This window comes from Dermochelys coriacea, chromosome 7 (assembly GCF_009764565.3).
Source record: "Dermochelys coriacea isolate rDerCor1 chromosome 7, rDerCor1.pri.v4, whole genome shotgun sequence".
Taxonomy (NCBI): domain Eukaryota; kingdom Metazoa; phylum Chordata; order Testudines; family Dermochelyidae; genus Dermochelys; species Dermochelys coriacea.
The window spans coordinates 6,675,614-6,701,309 of record NC_050074.1 but is presented as its reverse complement, the minus strand read 5'-3'; the positions used below and the strand labels follow the sequence as shown (position 1 = coordinate 6,701,309).

Genomic DNA, 25,696 nt, shown 5'->3' with positions numbered 1-25,696 from the left:
TTGCTAAGACAAACAAGTTTGTTTACATTGATGGGAGATACTGCTGCTTGCTTCTTATTTACAATATCAATAAGTAAGAACAGTTATTCACATGGCACTTTTGTAGCTGGCATTGCAAGGTATTTATGTGCCAGAGATGCTAAACATTCCATATGCCTCTTCATGCTTTGGCCACCATTCCAGAGAACAAGCTTCTGATGCTCATTAAAAAAATGTGTTAATTAAATTTGTGACTGAGCTCTTTCAAGCAGAATTGTATGTCTTCTCTTCTGTTTTACCTGCATTCTGCCATATACTTCATGTTATAGCAGTCTCGGATGACGACCCAGCACATGTTCATTTTAAGAACACTTTCACAGCAGAAATGACAAACGCAAACAAGGTACCAATGTGAAATTTCTAAAGATAACTGCAACACTCAACCCAGGTTTAAGATTCTGAAGTGCCATCTAAAATATGAGAGGGACGAGGTGTGGAACATGCTCTCAGAAGTCTTAAAAGAGCAACACTCTGATGCGGAAACTACAGAATCTGAACCACCAAAAAAGAAAATCAACCTTCAGCTGGTGGCATCTGACTCAGATGATGAAAAAGAACATGCATTGGTCTGCTCTGCTTTGGATAGGTATCGAGCAGAACTTGGTACCAGCACGGTTGAAACATGTAGAGACGTATGAATCTTTAGCGCATCTGGCATAGGAATATCTTGCGATGCTGGCTACAACGGTGCCAGGCAAACACCTGTCCTCACTTTCAGGTGACATTGTAAACAAGAAGTGGGCAGTATTATCTCCTGCAAATTGTTACCAAACTTGTTTGTCTGAGCGATTGGCTGAACAAGAAGTAGGACTGAGTGGACTTGTAGGCTCTAAAGTTTTAAATTGTTTTATTTTTGAATGCAGTTTTTTTTGTACATAATTCTACATTTATTAGTTCAACTTTCATGATAAAGAGATTGCACTACAGTACTTGTATTAGGTGAATTGAAAAATGCTATTTCTTTGGATTTTACAGTGCAAATGTTTGTAATCAAAAATATATATAAAGTGAGCACTGTATGCTTTGTATTCTTTATTGTAATTGAAATCAGTATATTTGAAAATGTAAAATACATCCAAAATATTTACAAGACAGAAAAGCAGGGGGTGGAGTTAGAAGACTTTTCATAGTTTTAAGTTATAAAATTCAAAGGAGGGGGGAAATCCATTCTGAAGAATTGTCAGCAGAAGTTCAGGAAAGCTTTTTTTCTTACTTTATAGCTATAGCATATTTTAGTGCAGGCATCTTACACTATCTCCTCAGCTCTCCATTAGTTTATACAGAGACCATGACCAGGGCCGGCCCACAACATTTTGGCACCTGAGGCGGGGAGCTCAAATGATGCTCCTTTGCCCCCTCACTTGGGCCAAAACTTTGAAACTCTGGGTCCTAGTGGCGCCCCTCCGACCCACCCCTCTCAGTCTGGCACCTGAGGTGGCTGCCTCAGTTTGCCTCATGGTAAGGCCAGCCCTGACCATGATGTTAAGGAGTTACACTGATATAAATGAGAAGATAATCAAACTTTGCATCTTTTAGGTATCTTTTACTGTTCTCCCTTTTGTAGACTGGAATTCCCCTCACTCCCAGATCACCTCCTGAAATGTTAAAGCAAATCCTGATTGTAAATTAACAGTGGACAACTATGTGTGTGTAATATTCCAAGGTTAAATCTTTGTGATCATTAGGCAGCAGTAAAGATCTTGACTCCATCTAAGTGACTTGTGTCTAATAGGGTACATAATGTGAGCAAGGCCAAACAGCAAAAATTAAGATGTTTGTACACCAATGCGAGGAGCCTAGGTAACAAAATGGAGGAACTAGAGCTACTGGTGCAGGAAGTGAAACCAGATATTATAGGGATAACAGAAACATGGTGGAATAGTAGTCATGACTGGACTACAGGTATTGAAGGGTATGTGCTCTTTAGGAAAGACAGAAACAAAGGTAAAGGGGGTGGAGTAGCATTGTATATCAATGATGAGGTAGAATGTAAAGAAATAAGAAGTGATGCAATGGATAAGACAGAGTCCATCTGGGCACAAATTACATTGGGGAAGAAAACTAGTAAAGCCTCTCCTACGATAGTGCTTGGGGTGTGCTATAGACCTCCGGGATCTAATTTGGATATGGATAGAGTCCTTTTTAATGTCTTTAATAAAGTAAATACTAATGGAAACTGCATGATCATGGGAGACTTTAACTTCCCAGATATAGACTGGAGGACCAGTGCTAGTAATAATAAGAGGGCTCAGATTTTCCTAGATGCGATAGCTGATGGATTCCTTCATCAAGTAGTTGCTGAACCGACTAGAGGGGATGCCATTTTAGATTTAATTTTGGTGAGTAGCGAGGACCTCATAGAAGAAATGGTTGTAGGGGACAATCTTGGCTCAAGTGATCATGAGCTAATTCAGTTCAAACTAAATGGAAGGATTAACAAAAATAAATCTGCAACTAGGGTTTTTGATTTCAAAAGGGCTGACTTTCAAAAATTAAGGAAATGAGTTAGGGAAGTGGATTGGACTGAAGAACTTATGGATCTAAAGGTAGAGGAGGCCTGGGATTATTTTAAATCAAAACTGCAGAAGCTATCAGAAGCCTGTATCCCAAGAAAAGGGAAAAAATTCATAGGAAGGAGTTGTAGACCAAGCTGGATGAGCAAGCATCTTAGAGAGGTGATTAAGAAGAAGCAGAAAGCATACAGGGAGTGGAAGATGGGAGGGATCAGCAAGGAAAGCTACCTAATTGAGGTCAGAACATGTAGGGATAAAGTGAGACAGGCTAAAAGTCGAGTAGAGTTGGACCTTGCAAAGGGAATTAAAACCAATAGTAAAAGGTTCTATAGCCATATAAATAAGAAGAAAACTAAGAAAGAAGAAGTGGGGCTGCTTCACACTGAGGATGGAGTGGAGGTTAAAGATAATCTAGGCATGGCCCAATATCTAAACAAATACTTTGCCTCAGTCTTTAATAAGGCTAAAGAGGATCTTGGGGATAATGGTAGCATGACAAATGGGAAGGAGGATATAGAGGTAGATATTACCATATCTGAGGTAGAAGCAAAACTGAAACAGCTTAATGGGACTAAATCGGGGGGCCCAGATAATCTTCATCCAAGAATATTAAAGGAATTGGCACCTGAAATTCTAAGCCCATTAACAAGAATTTTTAATGAATCTGTAAACTCAGGAGTAGTACCGAATGATTGGAGAATTGCTAATATAGTTCCTATTTTTAAGAAAGGAAAAAAAAGTGATCCGGGTAACTACAGGCCAGTTAGTTTGACATCTGTAGTATGCAAGGTCCTGGAAAAAATTTTGAAGGAGAAATTAGTTAAGGACATTGAAGTCAATGGTAAATGGGACAAAATACAACATGGTTTTACAAAAGGTAGATCGTGCCAAACCAACCTAATCTCCTTTTTTGAAAAAGTAACAGATTTTTTAGATAAAGGAAATGCAGTGGATCTAATTTACCTAGATTTCAGTAAGGCATTTGATACTGTGCCACATGGGGACTTATTAGTTAAATTGGAGAAGATGGGGATCAATATGAACATCAAAAGGTGGATAAGGAATTGGTTAAAGGGGAGACTGCAACGGGTCCTACTGAAAGGCGAACTGTCAGGTTGGAGGGAGGTTACCAGTGGAGTTCCTCAGGGATCGGTTTTGGGACCAATCTTATTTAATCTTTTTATTATTGACCTTGGCACAAAAGTGGGAGTGTGCTAATAAAGTTTGCAGATGATACAAAGCTGGGAGGTATTGCCAATTCGGAGAAGGATCGGGATATTATACAGGAGGATCTGGATGACCTTGTAAACTGGAGTAATAGTAATAGGATGAAATTTAATAGTGAGAAGTGTAAGGTTATGCATTTAGGGATTAATAACAAGAATTTTAGTTATAAATTGGGGACACATCAATTAGAAGTAACGGAAGAGGAGAAGGACCTTGGAGTATTGGTTGATCATAGGATGACTATGAGCTGCCAATGTGATATGGCTGTGAAAAAAGCTAATGCAGTTTTGGGATGCATCAGGAGAGGCGTTTCCAGTAGGGATAAGGAGGTTTTAGTACCGTTATACAAGGCACTGGTGAGACCACACCTAGAGTACTGTGTGCAGTTCTGGTCTCCCATGTTTAAAAAGGATGAATTCAAACTGGAGCAGGTACAGAGAAGGGCTACTAGGATGATCCGAGGAATGGAAAACTTGTCTTATGAAAGGAGACTTAAGGAGCTTGGCTTGTTTAGCCTAACTAAAAGAAGGTTGAGGGGAGATACGATTGCTCTCTCTAAATATATCAGAGGGATAAATACAGGAGAGGGAGAGGAATTATTTCAGCTCAGCACCGATGTGGACACAAGAACAAATGGGTATAAACTGGCCACCAGGAAGTTTAGACTTGAAATCAAACGAAGGTTTTTAACCATCAGAGAAGTGAAGTTTTGGAATAGCCTTCCAAGGGAAGCAGTGGGGGCAAAAGGTCTATCTGGTTTTAAGATTCTACTCGAGAAGTTTATGGAGGAGATGGTATGATGGGATAATGGGATTTTGGTAAGTAATTGATCTTTAAATATTCAGGGTAAATAGGCCAAATCCCCTGAGATGGGATATTAGATGGATGGGATCTGAGTTACTATAGAAAATTCTTTCCTGGGTATCTGGCTGGTCAATCTTGCCCATAGGCTCAGGGTTTAGCTGATCGCCATATTTGGGGTCGGGAAGGAATTTTCCTCCAGGGCAGATTGGAGAGGCCCTGGAGGTTTTTCGCCTTCCTCTGTAGCATGGGGCATGGTTGACTTGAGGGAGGCTTCTCTGCTCCTTGAAGTCTTTGAACCATGATTTAAGGACTTCAATAGCTCAGACATGGGTGAGGTTTTTCATAGGAGTAGGTGGGTGAGATTCTGTGGCCTGCGCTGTGCAGGAGGTCGGACTAGATGATCAGAATGGTCCCTTCTGACCTTAGTATCTATGAATCTATGACTTCTTTACACAGTGTGTACTGGATTGTTCAGAGTACCAAAAGATTTTGCTCAGAGCAGTTGAGCTGAAATAAAGGGAGAACCCACAGTGCAGATCTTTGAATATAAGTTGTCCAATGTTTGTGTCAGTGTTAAAAGATCCTTCCAGCACTTAACCTGATACTTTTGTAATAAATATACCATAATCTGCCATGTCATTTGTGGAAACTGAAGTATTTCAAAAGCCAAGGTAGGTAGAAAGATGCATTTGGATCTGTTGAAGTACTTTATCTCTGCAAATTGTTGGTATGATGGACTAAGACAAATGAACTGTTTAGTATATCTTGCGTTAATTTGCATGCAGAATAAAGTAAGAGGAGAGTAATGGCATGTGCTCTGCACATTTTGATAGGTGCTCTACTTCATGTATTTCCATATAGTTTATTTAAGAATGGAGTTATTCACTTATGCAGGACAGTAAAGCTGCTGAAATCCTTTCAATATTAAATCTGATGGTTGAAATACCGGAAAGGTGAAACCTGTTAACCAAACCAGTGACATTTTAACTAAACTTCAAGCACCGTCAGCGTGGTAGTTACTTAAAGTTTTATAGAGGAAGCCGTATGGGTCTCTTTAGAAACTATTTAACATATTTAATAGATAAGTAGTAGGGTTTGGCAAGATTATTTGATGTTTAAAATGAATTGTTCCATTTTGTCAAGAAGATTTATTTCTACTGGCTACCATATGCTGAAAGATGGATACAAACAACAGTTTTTGTGTGCTGTAATTCTCAAAGACTCTTGCTATGTTGGTTAAGGTTCATATTTCTCACATCCTTTTCAGGAATGTCTGGTTCATTTTTCAGCATGTTAATGATCTCTTTAGATCTTTATTTTGATTAGAAATCATAGACATATAGGACTAGAAGGGACCTCAGTTGGACATCCTGTCCAGTCGCCTGCAAAGATAGCAATGTAGCCCTTGTGTTTAGTATTCTGTTCTCTTCTTCTGATTGTGGTCTCGTGTCAAGTAGGTCACTGTATCTACATTTTGGATAATTTCTGAACTCCACTTTTATTTAGTACAAAAGAATTGTCATGGACAAGAAGAGTTTGCATAAGTAGCTCATCATTTTATTAAGCACTGATTTAGAGCTGTTGCACTGGAGGTTGTGTTTGAGCTTTATTTGATGTCTGACTAGCAGAATTACTGATCAACCAACCAATACAGTATTGTATGATCGATTTATCAGAGACAGTCCTAGCAATACCACCATAAACATCCAAGTCGTCATTTCTCCTAGCTTGGTTCCATGAGACCTACTCTTTTTGGGGGGGCTGGGGGTTTGATTGTTTTTTGCTGGTGTTCTTTTAGGTGGAAAGATTTATTTTATGTAGCTACTGTTATGTGATGGGGGCAAACTTTATCATACACACTCTCTGTGCTTGGTGTGTATGTCTATACTACACACCACTTATGGCGTCGTATAGAGTACATACACTGCACATCCCCCGGCATGTGTATATATAGCAGTGTAGGTGTATAAAGACACACCAGAGACTTAGGTTATATACCCTACATGGTTCTCTACACACCCAAGCGATGGCCCCCTGCCATTTTTAGCAGTGTTGTATCCTGCTGGCGGAGCCTTTCCCCGCCATAGGGAAAGACTTTGGCAGCGGGGAAAGTCTGTGACAGCTCTGGGAGCTCCCCCACCTTTCCCTGCTTTCTCCCCCCACCAGAGCCTTTCGCTGCTGCATGTAGCTTTTTACTGCAGCATGCAGCTACGCGTACCCTACACACCACCTTCAGTGTGGACAAGGCGTGTGCATGCGTATGTGTGTTTGTATGTCTGGCCTACATAGCCCAATCGATGTTGGGTACTTCTAGTAGGATCAACAATGGATGTTCCTAGCACCTATCTCAAACTCGTCTGGCATCTCACAAAGTCTGATGCCTCTAAAATGCTCCCCACCCCATTTACAATTTGCAGTCTTGAAAAATGCCCATGATATTCCCTGTGGTGATTGTGCCTTAGTTACCTTTGTGATTGTTACTTGATATTTATGTTGTTATAGCATCTGAGTCCAATCAAATTGGGGGCTCCATTATGCTAGGTGCCCTACGAACATATGTAGCAAATGATGATCTGTGCCTGAAAGTTTGTCACTTGTGTGTTAATGTAGGCATATTTTTAAAAAATCTTGTTAATCTTCACTGCTCATCAGTAAACTCTCTGCAGATTTGCCTTGCCTGTTAGAGACCCTAGGCTTATAAGAGATACAGACATTCGTTGCACATGGTGAATGTTTTAATATCTTAAGCATTTCTTATGTGTGCAGAAAATTATCTGCCCTGATCAGTTTTTGAGCTGCAAATCCAAAATTGTACATTCTGTTTTATTTGGAATGCAGTTATGAAAATGATTGCTAATCTTCTGTGGGGTGGTTGTTAGAAGCATACAAATTTGGCTGTAGAATAAATGTGACAGAAAACATGGGTGCTGCCTTTGGTCTTCATGGGAAACCATACGGGTAACCTAAACAGAACAAACCCCAACCTGGAACATTGGCATCATTGGTTAAAGCAGACTTAAAATGCCTCAGAGGCAATGAAGTCTCAAAACCATAGCTGTCTGTTTCAACCTTCCTATTAAAAACAAAATATTAAATCTCTTAATACACCATTCAGTGTCCCTTTTTTGATGTCTCTAGGTAACTTGAATTTGATGCCCATTTACAGAACTGCCTTTATCTTCTGTATCGTATACTTACTTACTTGTTATAGGACAGATTGTACTGAAATTTGAAATCAAACTTCCAAAAGATGATGCCTTTTTCTGTGAGCTATGATCTCCCCATTTTATTAATTATTTTTTAAATCTTTAACCATGGCTTCTGAGCAAACCAGAAGAAAGAGAAAAGAACCACATTCTCTGTTTTAAAAGAAAGTGGAAAAAATAAAGCTCAGTTTTGTTTTTGTTTGCAGAAGGCTGTACAATCAGTACTGATACTCCAGGATGAAATAACTTGTGAATTAAAGTTCATCATTGCTGCTGAACATTAACGTTTTACAATTCCTACCGATACTTTTGAAATAACTTCTGAGTGATTAGATCTGTTTTTTATATTTGTTTTCATTAAAAATAAGTAGAATGAACACACTTATATTTTCCCCAATGCTCATTGAACTGCAGTGAAGTCACAGTTCTGTTTGCCACCATCTGGGAGACTTTTTTCTTTCTTTCTTTCTTTCTTTTTTCTTCCTAGAGACTTGCACCTTTTTCTTCCCGATCGTGGGTTCTCTTGCTGTTAGAATGCAGATGAGTTGAATCATAGTGGAGAGACTCCACTGATTGTGCTTTCATGCTGGTATGAGACTATGCTCTAGTCTAGGCAATAAAGGAGGCTTATAAAAAGCTTTAACAACAGACTTGCATGCTGTTCTAAGCAGGAGACATTTTTTACTTTTTAGCAAATGACATAAACGGAAAGAGAAAAAGAAGTTCCTATTCGAACACGGGAAATGTAGGCAAACTATGAGAGATTACTTTCTGCTGTCTTTATGGTACTTAAACACAGATTGAAAATAACTAAGCGGAATATAACCCATCAGACAGATGTATCATTTTAAAGTATATGAGCAAAAAGGAGTTTTAATGTATGTTTTGCTCTCACTTAAATAAGACATAATATTCATTTTGTGGTGTAGCACTGTCTCATGCTGCAACCTTCTGGCTGATAATTAAGACAAGTAGAGATGTAGTTTTATAGTATACATAGTTATCTTCAGGCCTTAAAGAATAGAGATTATTGTGTCCAGTAATTGTCCCATCCTTACTGACAGATCCTAAAGTAGAAAAGCTGTACTTATAGATCATGTGAATACTTCTTTCCATTATCTGTCTGTCTATATGGAAAATAAATTGTTAGTTTTAGACAGAACCTTTGCTTATATTGCTAACAAGAATATTTTCCACTGATCCTTAGAAAGTCTAGTTATTTTCAAACAGGATGGCAAACTAATAGTAGTCAACAGCTGTTGAATAGGCAATCTGACAATCATGGGGCTGATGATGTACGCACATCTGGACACGTTGCTTATAGAGCAACCTCAAAAGCACATGGCTTGTAAGAAATCAATGGAGTCTGTATAGATATGAAAGAGAGCATGTTGCCTTGAATGGAGCTGCAGAGGAACAGCGTATTGCAAAAAGAATTGAACTGTCGAGTGTACCAAGCTTCCTTTAAAAACAATGTAATTATCCCAGAAGTCTCATGTCACACTTAAGAACAATAAGAAGGCACAGTTGGCATTGATAGCCGTCAAATAGGCTCTTGTACGAAATAAGACCAAAGAAAAATACCAGACCAGTAAATTCAAAACCAAAGCAACAGACTTTACAGCTTGCAGTTCTGAAATGGATTAAAACATGTTAAATACGGCAGGCTGGCAAAGGTGTTTCTATGTGTATCTGAATGTCATGACCTATGGTTCCCACAGGGTTCATGGGAGCAGCCATGCTCCAACCCTCCACCTGGCAGCCTGCTGACAATAGCTTACCTGGGACCCATAAAGCCCAGCCCCTGTGGGAGGCTCCTCCACTTAGATCTGATGGGAGAGTCCCAGAGTGGCTGATTAGCCTGCTGGCTCTACGCTAGCCAGCTGCCAGAACAGGAAGTTGTCCAGACAACATGGCTGCACCTTGCTCTGGACTGAGTGCCCTTCTGCTTCCTGACATCCACTTTCCCTGGCTTGATTTCCTGGCATCTGATTTGTGGTTCCTGCCTCTGACCTTCTGATAGCCTGATCAAGTCTGGTTCTGGTTCTGACCTCCAGTTTGTCTCCTGCTTCTGACCTCCCAGTCTCCTGACCCCGCCGCCTCTTCACTCCTATCTCGTGACTGCAGACTCTGGCTTTGACTACTGGATCTGACCACCCATGAACACAGAGTTTACCTCTGTGATTTGGGAAGGAAGGTTTCAAAACTCAAAATGTTAGGGCTTGTTGATAAGGAGAAATTGATCGGCATAAGTATTCCAGATTAACTGTTCTTCAGTAATTATTCTGGAACTGTTCATCGTGTGGACATTCCTATAGAGATCTGTTCTGGAATAGCTACGGTACTTTAGATTCACACTTCTGTGTTAAATTGCAAGTTATCACTTCATATTCTCAGGGGATTTCTAGTCCTGCTCGAAGACTAGGGGACTCAGGGTCGGGGGGGGGGGGAGGATGCAATTTGGCTTTTCAGCAGTCAGTCTGGTCTGCAAAGAGCAAGTCTAGAACATGGTGGGTTGAGTTGTGGCTCTCTGCCTTAGGGAGCAGCCTGCTTTTTCTCTCTGTGTGTTTTTGGTTCTTTTGTGTTGGGCTTTTGGATTCTAAAAAATCAAGTAGCGTTACGTTTCAGTCTTCCACAAAGAATATTAGTTTTTATCCAACTCCTGTGTTTGCATGCTGTGAATGTAATGCCTGCCTTGCTCAAGAATAACATCTCCATATAGACAAGTTCATCTATCAAGCTTTCTGCTTTTCTGGAAAAGAAGTATTTGCTGCTTCAGTGTTCTCTACAAAGATGTTCAGAATGGAACCTTACCTGTTTGGGTGATGCCCCCTTTAAATGATAGTTGTGGCAGATGAATATGGGCAATGTGAGGATCATTGTATTATTACTGTTTGTTTTTTTTAATAAATAAGAATTCACTTTGTGCAGTACAATTAATCTGGCACTTTTTTACCAAGCACAAAGAGCCTGATCCAAACTCCATTCTGCTCAGTAGAAAAAAAAACTTCTGTTGACTCATTCAGCGATTTTTAATTTGGGGTCGAATTTTCAGCAGTGCCTAAGTGATTTAGGAGCTTGTCCAATTGACTTTAATTTTCCTTAGAACTTGAAATCTGAACGGGTCCACAATTTATTTAACACCCAGCCCAGTACTTTCGTCTATCCCCTACTAGTTCATTTTAGATTCCCTAAAACATATAAAAGTATGGGGAGGGGGCTCCAGGTGCATTTGTTACATTTAACCCCCCCCCCCACTTCCATGTGATATGTAGAGTTTAAAAATAACTCCTTTAAAAGTGAATCAGATGTTAGATGAATTTGAGCATGTGATAATGAGGGTTTTACATTTCAGAAATAATTGTATAAGTAAACACCAAATGTATTTCACTGTGGGGGGGGGGGAGGGAAATCCTTGTAAGCAAAACAAAATAAGAAAGTACACTGAGTTTCTCCCAGAATGCTCTTATGACACAGCCACTTCAAATAATGGAAGGGGGGAAGTGTGTGTGTGTGTGTGTGTGTGTAGGGTCTTTGGTGTCTGGGCAGCCCAATGGCTAGATTTCTGGTCTTCCGGTCTGTAAGGCCTGAAAGCATGATAAGGGGACCTGGGCCCTCCTTTTCTACTGGGTCCCAGCCCAGGGCCCTGGATAGATCAACCCCTTAACCAGGGAGGGATGGGTCTCCCTCCGTGTGGGGAGTTAAGTCCCATTTCCCTGGGCTACTTCCTACAAGTCTCTTCAGTTTGGGGCATGGCCCCACCTAGTCAGTTGCCCTGGATGCTGAGGATTATTTGCAACCTCCTCCTGGCAGGTGGCCCTTATTTGCTTCCCGTGGGCTGTGCTTGCTGGAAGGTTGCTGATCCATCTCTTCAGGCAGACAGACAGAGAGCTCCTGCCTCCTCGCCAGTCAGCCCCTAACTGAGCCAGGCTCCCTTCTTTTCTCCCCCGTCCAGGTCTGGCATGGGCCACAGGTATAGCGGGGTGGGGCCAGTTGAACCACAGGTTTTGTTTAACCCCCGCCATGCCAAACAGTAGATTCTCTGTTGCCTCACAGGGTGTATCATTATTAAAGCATTTATACTATTTGTCATTGTTCCATATATTATCTGTTGTTCCCTGTTGTGGTTGTCATCATAATTTTCAATTAAAAGTAAAATTGCAGCGTGTTCGTGAATGGTGGTTTTAATGTTATGAAAAGTAAAGCTGTCTTATTGCTCATGGAGAAAATATTCTGGCAGGACTGTGGATGAAATCACCTGCGTTGATGGAAAGCAACATTTAATCAATAAAAGGAGATCCATAGATATGGCCGGGTACGTTTATGGAATAATCTTTACTGCTTTGCAGCGTGTGAAGCAATAAGCAGAGCTTGATAAAATGCCTCATTTTTTGCCTTTGTTGTTAATTGTTTTCAAAAGCCGTTCTTTGTATTCATGCTAGAAAGCCATCAAGATTGCTATTACAAACCATAGCATTGTAAAGGAATCTTCCTCCTGTTTTGAAGGCTGGAAAACAGTTTCCTGACTCGGCTTGATCTTCAAGTTTCCCGGGAGGGCATCCTTGGTACCTGGCTTTGATTAACTAACTGGAGGCCTGGATAGCTGACAGCGCGTTTCAGACTTCGTGGTTTGAGTGAATGGCCCATGTGAGAAAAGTATTGTGAATGGAAACCTTGTGTGTCATGGGGTATTTCAGTGTTTGCAAGTTCTACAATATCATCCCTCTGACAAGCCAAAGGCATTCTGGAAAAGAATTAGTAGTAGTATTTCCCAAGTTAGGCTGAAAATCCCAAACTCAACATTAATAATAGAACTGGAAGTCTGCAAAATTATGCTCCATGAGCTCCCGGGAGTTCTGGGTTCACAGCAGTCCACTGGATGAGCTGCCAGGGTACTTGGGACCCTGTAAGCCCCAGTCTATCAACCAGTCTGCTGAGGATCTGGCGAGGTGGGCAAGCTGGCAGGAAAATATATAGGTTTTCATAGACGCCTGCCTGGTCTCAGCAAAAGTTTAATTGCAGTTAACACATTCCCACAAAACATTTGATTTCGACAAATCAACGTTTTTAATTTCTGACCAACCCTACTCTTGTGTCATAGCCCAGTGCCTTAACCATAAGACCAAGCTTCCTGTCCATTAATCCACTGGTATGTTTTTATCAAAAGAGGCTATATCCTTATTGAGTTATGGACTTCTCAGCTTTACATCTGAAAGAACTACTTACACTTTGGTCAGCAACCCTGTTTCTTTGTGATTGGAGTCTTTAGGCACCACAAAATATTTTACCTCTAACAATTTCTTATTCTGCACTAATAAATGCAATGTGTCCATTGTCTTTAGAAATACATTTTTGCTCACTATCGTATAGAAGCCTTTATTTCCTTTTTGGAAATGATGTGGTGGTATCATTCGTAACGTGAACATTTGTTGTGGAGGAAAGAAGTAGGATGATAGAAGCATGATACTGGGAGATCCAAAACCATTAAGAAAACAAGACCACAACACCAAGGGAAAAAGTCATTTGTGATAAAGTTTAATAAACTGTATGTGAAATGTTTTTTTCCCCACTGCCTTAAATGGCTTCTTAGATTTATGTTGCATAGTAATAGCTTAATAGATTAACTTGATTTTTTACAAATGGATTAATGTTTCAGCGCTGAAAAGAGGTTATTATATGGCTTTTAATATAGCAAAACATAGCCCTGGGTCACAATAGAGTGGAGGAATGAGAAATGGTCATAATTCAAGAGAATCTGAATGTTTTTGCTAAAATAATCAACAGTGAACTAGTTAGCAGTGATGTTTACATTGTTGTCATAAACTTTTTTTGACAATTTGTTATTCAGTTGAATACATTAATACTGTATTAAAGTCCCTACAAGCTCATCCCTCCTGAACACTTGGCAAGGATAGCAAGCTATTAATGTTTGGAGAAAAATTTAGAATTCCATTCCTATCGCCTGCAAACAGGGAGAGCTATTGTTTCATGTGTTTAGTTTCAAACTTCCTACCAGTAATACCTTCACATGGAGGCTCCTCTTGATGTAATTAGTTTCTAAAACTCTTGATCCATTGAACAATGGAAAAGATTTGCCAGGTTGATTTGTCTAGCTCAGGACTGTTCAACTTAGCATTCAGATCTCTGATTGACCATTCTTCTAGATACTGCACTTGTGCTGCCCAGGAATGTAATTTTCAGTTAGGGAGGTTGAAGTGTCCCATTACTGTATGTTTAAATTTGCACCTTTTGAAGCTAAAGGGACAGGATCAGGACTTTAAATTGTTTCCAGATTTTCATTGCAAGTCTTCTTGCTGGGTTTATTTTAATCACTAGCGCGGACCAGAACATTGTTTCCCTCTTCTCCCACTTCCACCTCTCTTTCTCCAACTTCCCACCCCCGAAAATCCTGTTTTTTGGCAAAACATCAAAAACTGAAAAATTTTCTTCTCTTGCTCTGGGGATCACCTAGTCACTGTATATAATGGGAGATATAGTCCAGCCAGAGAGCCCAGCCCTTAGAGGAGAAGGGAATCATGAAGCTCCTGAGCTGTAACTCTTCAGAAGCTCTGTGGGGACATTAGCTAATTGAAATTTTTCAGGGGTTGGATATTGTTTTTTTGGGGGGACAAAAAGTCAAAATTTCTGTGGAAAGCAGACACGTCACCTGAAAAGTTTTTGCTTAGGTAGAAACCCAGTTTTTAACCAATCATATTAATAACCATATACATTTGCTGGCCTAATTTTTCAAAAGTTCTAAATGCCTGCACTCCACTAGACTTCAGTGGGAGCTGCAGGTATCAAGCATCTCTGAAAACCAGGCGATTAATGTTGATGCATACCCATGATCCAATGAGGACAGAAGGAACTACTCTGAAGCTGTGGTTAGGCAGGCCAATCGTCTGGCTTTAAATCTGATAGCCCTCTATTTGGGTGGTCTGTCCTCCATCCAGTACTGAGACAAAACAGGATGTGGTTTTATCTGGTATTGGACAGGGGATGCCTTTTGGAAGAGCACGTCATTCCATGCTTGCCGGCACGACCATGCCGGTGGGGCTTGAGCAGCACACTCACGATAATGGTTTCCTCCACGTAGTATGACCTCATACGCACCATGCATGTGAGGTCACGCCGGTAGGGTAGGTCCATGCCATGCCCAGGAGTACCCAGAATATCCAGGTATTCTGGGAATACGTGAGTGGCCACCCTGGCTCCAATTAGCATCCTAAAATGAGGAATCCCATATTGAGAGGGGGTGGACTAGATCCCTTCCAGCCTCATGTTTCTATTAACTTAATTTTCCTGGCCAGGTTAACTCGCTCCAACCAATCAAGGAGAAGTAGTAACTAACTTATGGGAAGGGACTGATTGATGGTGCAAGGTTTGAGATGGAGCTGAAAAAAATGAAAAATGACAGCTCAGACTCCAATAATACTGGCACGTATCTCTTCCCTCCCTCCCCGCCATTTTCTGGAACAATCGTATGCTATATTTGAGGGAAGGATAACAGATTTTGAAAATATTTTTCCATCTCTGTTTTGGAAAATGAGTTCTTTGGCATATTGTTATGTTAGGGCTTGTTCTGTTAAAGCTTAATAATGCCTTCTGTCTCCGCAAGCTGATTTAGCTTTTGCAGCTCTCACATTATATCCTAGTTTTAGAACATACGGTAACTTCTGTCAGGAGACGCACAGACGTGTGTAGCTAATTCTCACAAACAGGTTGTTCATGTTAACTCAAAAACTAAAGCTATTTTTTTTCAGCCTAATTTTTTTCTCTTTTGCATCTCTTGCCTTCCAGACCCTGTCTGGAGAACAGTCTCTTTTCCAGACAAGCAAGGAAAGTAAACTGTAACTGGATCAAAACAAAGATAGTGGAACAATCCCTCCGCTGGGTTTGCTTCATGCTGAAGACTTGCTTGAGCCCTGTGAAAAACATTACAAATTAGATATCTGTGCAAAATGCTCTGCGTGCATGGCTAGCTCTGATACAGCCTGTTTTTTTCTGGAAAGGTGTTATCAGAAGCTACGGGCTCGTGGTGAAATGTTCATGTATTTGAGAATGTGTCCATCAGTGGCATGGTTAATGATGGGGTCAGAGCGAAATGCTCAGCTAGAATTCTGTACAGTCTCACAGGGAATGAGTCTGCGTACTGGACTACGATATTGAAGAGATTTCATTCTGCACTCATAGATTCATAGATACTAAGGTCAGAAGGGACCATTCTGATCATCTAGTCCGACCTCCTGCACAGCACAGGCCACAGAATCTCACTTTTGATGTGTAGGAGTTTTTATTAAACTCGCATCGCAACATCAGCAACTCTTGCCACTAATGACTATTTCATACTAATTGCTTTTTCTTGTTAGACTGTACAGTAACAAATATCCCCTCTACAGCTGTGCCTTTGTGTGTCAGACAAAATGTATTCAAATGAGAAGTAGGCCTGCATTTCAAAGTTCAAGTCTGGATATTATTTTCCTCAAAGTCTGGGAGGAGCATGGGTTTCTGAGCCAGGCTTTTGACTTGAGGATGTCTCCAGTAGGGTGTTCCTATGGATGTGACTTGATGTTGCAGCTTGATTGGCATCAAATTGATTTCAGCCTATGGCCTGATTGCAGTAGGAGCTTCTACAGTAATTGTCGGGGGTATAGCCCAATTCAAGTTGTAAACAATTCCAGAGGATCTTATAGTACTTCAGTCTCCCACAGCTGTCTCCTGAACAGGGCCCCTTTTTCTCACCTCTGCTCACCTCGCTCTTTTGTGTCAATTACAGCCAGAGTTTGAAAGCCTAGCACACTCTCTGTCACTCACTCACTCACTCACTCACTCACTCACTCACTCACACTCCCCTCCCAAGTGTTTGATATGGATTCTTCAAAGAGAGAAAGGAAAAAGAAACTGAGCCAAATGCAAGTAACCTGCAACATTTTTCAGGAATTGGTATGAGGGAGGAAAAGGTAGCTGAGTGCCACTGAAAGCCATTAAAATAAACGACATAGTTAACCTCGCAACCTTTATGATGATTTTTATGTCCAGATAATTTAAGCTATCCTCAGGGAAAACCTCCTCGCGTAGTACTGAAAACTTGGCTCCACTTTACATAGCAGTGTCTCAAGGTGTAACAAATGTAGGTTACTTCTTCTGTGATACAGGTGCCATGAGCCCATAGTATGGGTATCTCTCCATTCATGCCATTCAGGTAGGGGATGGCCAGTCCAGAGGCACCATCCCCTTGCTTGGCAGGAGATCTGACTTCAGTTTTGGGACAATTGCAGCTAGCACCATCTTTATTCACCACCACCAGACCTCCAGAGCCTATATGGATCTACAGGAGGCCCCAAATGCCCCTTCTCTTCTACCTCACTCACTCCCGCGATGTAGGATCAATTTGCATGGAAATCTCCTGCTATCTGGTGTGGTAACTTTGTAGTCAGGATGAGTGGAAACCGGACCAGAGGCAGCGCTGTACTGGATGTTTGTGCCAGTTCCAACTCAGAAGGAGAATCCCAGGGCAAGTTGTAGGAGACCATCAATCTATTCCAGACGAGTCTGTCTTTTCTTTGGGGAGGTCCTCCATCCGGGGTCCATGGCTTGGATCAGCTGCCTCCTCTCTAACAAGTGGGATCCTTTCTGTCCCCATCCCCCCCGTCCAAGAAGTTACCAATAAAGGGTCCCATCCATTTCCCATTCTCTCTCCCCGTCCCCCACCCTGGTTCCCTGGCTACTTCTACTGTTTTTGTACTGGGACCTTTTCTCAGCCTTCTGGAAGAAAAATACTCCTTCCTCTTTTCAGAGAATAACTCTGAGGAGGAGGGAGAACAGGACCCAGACTCTCATTCATCTTCTTCCCCTTGCTGCCCCTGATTGCTCTTCCAATAACCTCAGAATTCTGGGGTGAATTAGTCTCACACCCAACTTGGGGTTGGGTAAGGGGGCAATGGGGGATTTAGTCAAATGAAGTGCCTCCATGTCTGAGACCACCTGGCACTCAACTAACACATTCTCTTAGGCTCTACCACCTGGATTTGGTTGATGTGGTCTTCGAGTGGCTGATGTCCTATCTTAATGCCTATCTTATGGTCTTGATTAGTTCCACCCTTCCACCTTTTTCTCTTCTGCAGTCCCTCTGCCAACTTCTGTTCAGATCCTCGCTCTTCTCCATTTTCTCTTTTCTTGTCGCAGTGTGGTTGCCGTTAACAGACCCTCACACGTACTGTTGGAATCCACACTTCAGCGTGCCTTAGCAGATGAAAAGGCATGGCCAAATACTGAGGTTAGAGAGTGCAGGGGAGGCTAGCCGCAGTTTTTATCCAACTCTGAAAGCAGTGTAGTGGGGATGGTCCACCCAGAGATCAGAACAGGGGTTGGTTGTGAGAAGCCCGGGTTTTCGATTGGCTGACCTGTGTCTTCATACGTACTGGAATGCCTCTGAAAACAGCTGTGATTAGAAATGTGTGTATCCAGACCCCCTCAGATTGTCAAGCCAGTCATGGCAACATTTGTGCTTTTCTACTTCTTACCTTGAAAGAGTGTGTGTTTGTTTGTCTGGTGCTTTTAACTTGACTTTTTAAACTTTGGCTAGATATTGAACAAATCCTTAATGTGCATAGTATAAGGTGGGACACATTCTAAATGCAGTCCAGTGATGTAAAAGTGCATATGATGGATTTACTGTGGATTTATGAACTGTTAAAGAGTATTCTTGAAGCAGCAAATGCTGAATTACTATTCTAGTGCTGGGTCATTCACCCATACATGCCTTACAGGTTAAGAGAGATACCAAAATATACTGTGCCAAGAAAACTATTGCCTGTTCTTGATTTTGAACAGTGTTGAAAAGTTTTGAGTGAATGGGTTTCCTTCAGATTCACAAACGACACCTAAAATAATATTTATAAAAAGTTCTGTTAGTAATAAAGTAACAAGTGTTATTCATTCTCCAGTCAAAAATTATGATCTAGGCTGAAGTACTCTCTGCTGATTCAGCAGCTGTTGTGCTGTTGAAGACTTAACCATGCCTCATCAAAGTTGAGTTTTATTACTGCAGAGTTGATTCTGTTTCTTTGTGCTCTTCTAAGTAATACAGCTCTGTGGCTTATCATAGTTTTCAGTCATAACAAATGCGCCATAGGAGATCATGAGCTAAAAGGATTTTGAGGTGGATCTTTTTTAAATAAAAAGAGTAAGCATTGAAAAAAAATTGTATGATTAGTTAACTTTCCCCAGGGAAAGGTAAGTAGGTATTTTAAATTAAATTGATTTTTAGATACTATATATTTTAATACATGTATAAGGGAGTCATGTAGGCTCTGGTCCTACAGTTGTCCTGTGCCCATACAGAGCCTGCCTGAATGTTCGAGCCTTTGGGATCAAGACCTTAGTTGGCTCATGGCATTTCCAACAGCAAACCAATATGAACTCTCAGGTCAGGGCCTATGGCCAATTTACTCCAGTCCATATGGCTACTGAAGCAAACACCTGCAATGATAGGTGATGATATGGGTTTGTTTCCAGCACGACATCCATCAATCTGGGGTTTGTTCAGGATTTTGTTTGTGCATTACAACCAAGATCTCACATTAGCGCTTTAAGAAACGAACATGGATGCCATCAAATAAAATCCCTGTCAAGTTGTGTTAAATGTAAAGCCAACTCCCTCAGCAGGGTTCAGATAAATATTTCTTTAGTTATCCAAGGAATAAAAGCCTGGTTTAAGTTTTCTTGCACTAATAAAATGTAGCAGCAAACAGTTTACCAAAATACGGTGGATTTATATGATGCCTTTACTTTGTAGGTGGTTGACAGAAAGAACACAAATTATATTGACTTTAGGAAGCTATATTCAGGTGGCAGGTTTTTCGCTATGTGATCTTACTTAGGCTTTTGCAAACGGATGATGAAATGAAGTGAGCCAGTATATCAGACTCCCCTCTTACTTTGACCTCAGTGGATACTCTAAATTAGGAAAGTAGAAAGGCACTGTTAGATTTATTTGAATCTTCTTTTGCTTAAAAATAACCAGAAGTGGTATATTTCATTTCTCTTGTCTCCATCTCTCTCTTTCTCTCTGTCCTGCATGACAAATGGCTGTTAGAACAGTGTTAAGCTATGACCTTAAAGCCACATCAGTAGCAAAACTCAGGGCTGGCAGATGTGACATACTTGACTTACATAAATCACTCTCTTTTGTCATTGCTGGCATATGACCAGTGAGTGTTCTAATTATTGAATGGCTTTTATAGCCCCATTATTTATAATCACTTTTGGTTAGCAGCTGGAAGACCAGGATGGAGTAGAATGAAATGATATAGCACAAATATTATCATTGTCTAACAGCTACTGGGATTAGGAACATTTGATGATGATATGGTCAGGAGCATTCAGCCCTCATTCTGGGTCCTAAGATGGGTTGCTGCTTAGTGGAGCTTGCCATGAGAATGAGCATTCATAGGTACTGAAGCAGAATATAAATTCCTGCAGCTACTAACAAAATATTTGTGCATCACAAACAACCTTACCTCTAGAATATAGACAAAATCCACTATTAGTAGGTCCCCACCATCAATGGATGGTGATTTCCATTTATTATTTGTGTTGTGGTAATGGCCTGGGACCCTATGCATGGATCAGGATCCTATCCTGGTAGATGCTGTACAAACCCATTTATAAAAAATCGTCCCTGCCCCTCCAGGTTCTCTTCTCTCCCTCCTCCCCCCATTATAAACCAACTTGACTAATATCCTTATCCTGCAAACCCAAAATGTCAACTTTGCCTCTTGTAAAAGTTTGCTTTCCCTCTCGATATAGCCATTAGGCTGTGAGAGAGAGAGAGAGAGAGAGTCTTAATCTAGATGACTTCATTGCACTGTTATCTCTGTAGTAAGGCCTTTTAACCTCAGCTTGCTTCATGGCACTGTTACTTTGAAACTGCCTTTGTGTGACTGCAGGAAATCCTCTTGCTATAGGGCTTCTTAAAAAAGAAATCTTGCTAAATAGTGGAATTGTGTTGTGATATACAGATGAAATATGGACTTATCTAGTTCAGAGCCATTAACCAGTGTGAAACAGCAATCAGTAGTCCTTACATTCCTGCTTAAAAATAAATTGAGAATATGCACTAGCATGTAAACCTGTTTATGTGAGGTACGTAATGTAGGTCAGAGACAACTGTACCCTGGCCGTGACCTGTCCTAGCACAAATGGTATTAGGCTCTGTCAGAATACAGTTGATGACCTGGATTATCTATAGCCATCTTGTTGACTAAATGGGGAGAAAACATCTTCATACTATAAAAGTGCAAAGCTATTATAATATCATTTGGACCCCACATTGCGTGAACATAAAATAATATTAAAAAACTCACTTAAGTGTCTACAGGATATAGATCACCTGTTTGGAGTTTGGAAAGTCTAAAGGATGGTGGGAACAGGTGCTCTCTGCTCTGGAATGGTAATGGTTGAAGTTTCTTCCCAAAGACTCGAATCCTGCTTATTTCACTTCTGCAGTTTGGTCTCTTTGCTTTATTGGAACTACTCATGGGAATAAGGTGAGCAGGATTTGGCCCCAACGTAATAGCACAAATTCTCATTGAGGCTGTTTGGAGTAGATGGATATTTTTATACAAGGAAAGAGAAGCTGGGTGATCCTTTACCTATTTGCTCCTATGTAGTAGTTTGGGACTATGACTGGAATAGATCCAATGCTAATGTGAGGAAATTTATGGTTTTTGAAAGATCAATGTTTGTTAGTGACTCTGCTATTAAATAACTATTTGAGAAACACTGAGTGAGACAGGAAATCAGGATTGAAAAAAATGTGTTTAAAAGAAAGCACTATAATGAATAGATGGCAGCACAGTAAGGACGTAGACAGACACGCACACGATAATTTATTATTGCTGGGAACAAACGAGAATGAGCAATATTATTCCACCCACTGAGTTATTTTCTATTTCACTGTTTGGGTTTGTTTTTCTCATTGAAAGACTTGGCTTCCAAAGTGTAACAGCATTGGTTTTTTTTTTTTTTCCACCAAATGCATCTGATGAAGTGAGCTGTAGCTCACGAAAGCTTATGCTCTAATAAATTTGTTAGTCTCTAAGGTGCCACAAGTACTCCTTTTCTTTTTGCGAATACAGACTAACACGGCTGCTACTCTGAAACCTAGCATTGGAAAGAAAACCGTTAGAACTCTGGATGTGCAAGAACATGAGTAACCAAACAAAACCCATAATGACATGTAACCCAAGTTTCCTTTGTTTAGTCCAAAGTTTAGGAAAACCTATTTTAAATCCCAGACCCTTGAGTTGAGTAGAAACTTAAGTTTCAAAATGTATATTAGGTGACAGCTTCCTGAAAGGAAAAACAAGAATCTGCGAGATTCATAGCATGATGGAGAGCTAGTCAAAAAATGAAGGAAAAAATTGAAAATCTGCCCCCCCCCCATTTTAAAAATATTTTTTTCTCATTTTTGCAATACATTTTAAAATCTTTTTTGGTCAGTTTAGTCACATGGTAAAATTTTAAAATTCAAATAATTCATTTTTGAAAATGGCTTATTTCTGAAACGGAATACAATGTTACAAATGAAAATTTTAAATACATTTCAGTGTAATTTTTGATAAAATAGAAATTACAAAGAAGTCAACATTTGGAAAAAAGGTATTGCTGTGGAAAAAAATCATTCCAAAACTTTGACCAATTCTATCATGCATTCATTATAAGTTATATAGTTAGGAAGTCCTAGCAGAGCCTTGACTACTGCGACACAAATAACTGAATACAAAATGCATTTCAGAAGACAGCCTGTTTTTTTTTAATGCATGCAGTTCACAGCGTTAATTTCCTCAGTGGAATACTTTCTTACGTTATATGCAAAATATGTTTGGGATGTTTGTTTCTTGCTTATGCATAACCTTGTTTAACATTGGCTTGTGAGGGAAAAATAAGGACTAGCTATTGAATTAAAAGATGAAAAATTCCAGTGATTCATCCTTTCAGGTATGCCATCCTTTGACTCCTGCAAAATCTGCCTTTAGAAGTAAGAGAAGGAAATATCCCTGACTATCAAATCACAGAATTGGGAAGGTTGAATTGCCACAGTGAAAAGTTAGCCAGCTCCAAGTAAGCTATCCCACAGGAAATCACGTTTAACATCTTATTCTAACTATTTTTGTTAGACAATTGGGTGGTGAGCCACTGCTCGGCATAGTGAGGGATGTTCCCAGAACAAGTAAGGAAAGGATAATGATGCAATGTTACCTTCATTAGTTTGGGCTTATTTCAGGTGTTTCTACAATGAGCATGTTTGATCTTTCCTGACGGTGAGATGGAATTAAACAAATGAGTATATGATAAAGCAGTGTATAAAAATGTTTTAAAACAAAAACAAAAAATGGTATGAATTCAGAGTCCTGCTGGAAGCTCATTAGTGGGAACTCAACAGAATTAATAACAATGGTTGCTTTTCACTGCCCAGAGCAGTTATTAATACCACAATTCTCTGATAGAGTAGAGCTCCTTACAACTGTAGAGGAGGTGGTTGTTTCTAAATGAAGTGTTTCATAATCAGATTTAACTACAGTACGTTAAGTTCCTGCCGGTTTGTGAATGACTATATTACCAGAAAGTTTATTGATTTATAGTCATGTGTAGGCAAAAAATGCCATATCTGATTCATAGTCTTTATAAATGTGGTGTGCTGACACTACAGAATTTTCCTTGCTCTAATATCTCAGCTGCTTCCACCTTTTTAAAAACCATCAATGTTATTTGGAGAAGATCACATGAAATTGTTTTAGTGAAAGAATTCTATTTAGAGTTTTAAAAACTATTCTGATACTAACAATTCTGTTATAAAATGTTCTGGAATGGCATTATGCATATAGGATATTCCTATCCCTCCTCCCGCTCATTCAACTGTTTGGACCAATGGGGTTCCCTCTGTTGTTTCTGCTTGCTAGATAGAATCACCAGCTCCCAAGTTTTTTTTCTCCCTGCTCAACTGCAACGGGACAGTGGGGCATTTTCTAAAAGAAAAGTTCTGGGTTTTGACTCAAAATGACTTTTCTTTTAGACATTTAAATGACAGTCAAATAAAACATAGGTCTAAATTGAAACAAAATGGTTTGCTTGACCTGGACTGAATATTTTTGTTTTGAAGATCAGTCAGTCAACAGTTTCAAGATTTTAACGTTTTATGCAGATTTGGGATGGGGCACATTTTCCCATGACTGGAAAGCCGTTTCCTGCCCAGCTCTAACTGCTACTGTCTGAATGAGCACCTCTTAGCTGTGCCCAGCAAGAAATAGATTTTCTTTCTTTTCATTTCTCTGTGTAGCTGGGAATAGATCTGGTTAGGAACTTCCCATCAACTTTTTTTTTTGTTTTGAGAGAGGGTTGGTTTTTTTTCTGTCATATGTCGGTTTTTATTCCTTGTTCATCACCCTAGTATCTGAGCCCCTTCCAGAAACATATTAAACATCGTGACTTGACATCTGTCCTGTGGCATTGGTTCTCTCATCCTCTTCCCAGAGAGAGAAGCGTGTATATCGGAGTGTCTTGTTTTGGTCATGTATTGCGGGTTGTTATTATTTTTTTAAATAGCTGTTTTCTCTTTGCAGGAAGTAGACTGAACAAAGATCTGAGGCATTATCTCAACCAGAGGTTTCAGAAAGGATCTCCAGATCACGAGCTGCAGCAGACAATTAGAGATAACCTTTATCGCCATGCTGTGCCTTGTAAGTAATGAAAAATTCCCCCAGTGGAGTTCATGTGATAAAATTAAATCCTTTTGGTGGTAAACTTTAAATGGTGCTGTGTACTGCTATAGGGGAGACCTGATTTACAGCTATGGGGCTCTTGTGTTGGTGACAGCAGGGAAGATGATATGCATGGCTCCTTGCCAGCATAGTAGTGTCTGTGGATTGGCTGAGATCAGGTGCAAAGTGGATGGGTAGTTCCAGAATGGATTGCGATGGGAAAAGGTTTGAAAATAAATTTACAGTTGATGGAAAACGAAGTGAGATGGTGGGGAATGAGCGAGGGAAAGAGCGGGTTTGGTACTGAAACCACTTCATCCTGGAGTTCTGATTTGCTGGTTAGTGCTCTGAAACAGTCACACCTTGTCTTGCTGCATGTCAGAGTTCCATCATGTAGCAGCTATTTATATAGCATTTACAGGTTGGCTGATACCTTACATAAAGCTTGGACAACATTTGATGTAGAAACGGTTCTGTGTTAACATCAAATAGTCTGGTTCCTCCCCCCTTCCCTCCCCCCCGCCCCCCGTTGTTGTATTGCTCAGTACCTTTGAATAAGAACAGGATCTTTCTCCTTCAAATGGATTTGCTCCTGATGCTTATTTGACTTGTGCAATTTCAAACCTTTTTATGACATCATTGCTTGCTGCTGTAGAAATGGGATGATGCCATTAATGGGGGATCACTCTGAATTGAAGGATGAAATAAGCAACAGGAACAGACAAACTCTTTAGAAACAAACCTCCCTTTTTGTGCAATTGTCATGCTGGATAAAAAAAGAAAGTGAAGTCTTTTTTAAAAAAACCCACTCTAATTGAACACTATTTCCCCCTCAGTTCAGAAAGGTATTTTTTGCCCATTAAAGATTCAGGAGAACTGTGTAATAAATTACCTGAATCTTTGCTCCAAGTTCAAACTGAATCTGGCCTTTTTGGAATTTGGGGAATGCCCCCCCCCCATGTGTTACTGCTTTGCACTTCCTGCCTTCATGCGGGGACCATATTAGAGCCAAAAATGCTCCCCATCAATCTGAGTACACTCAGGGCACACTGGAAAAATAAAGGCAGCTCTCCTAAGGGGTGTGGTAAAAATTTAAGCAAACATTTAAATCTTGAAGTATTTAAATGAGTTGCCAAACATTTTG

The 25,696-nt window shown here is 40.3% G+C and overlaps 1 protein-coding gene across 1 annotated transcript in view; it reads left to right on the top strand.

Moving 5' to 3' along the window:
* The window catches only part of MAGI1 (membrane associated guanylate kinase, WW and PDZ domain containing 1), a 510,412-nt gene that overhangs the window by 249,056 nt on the left and 235,660 nt on the right, over positions 1-25,696 (top strand). The window contains 1 exon segment of the mRNA XM_043518268.1: positions 24,415-24,531. Coding sequence (XP_043374203.1) covers positions 24,415-24,531 — 117 coding nt within the window.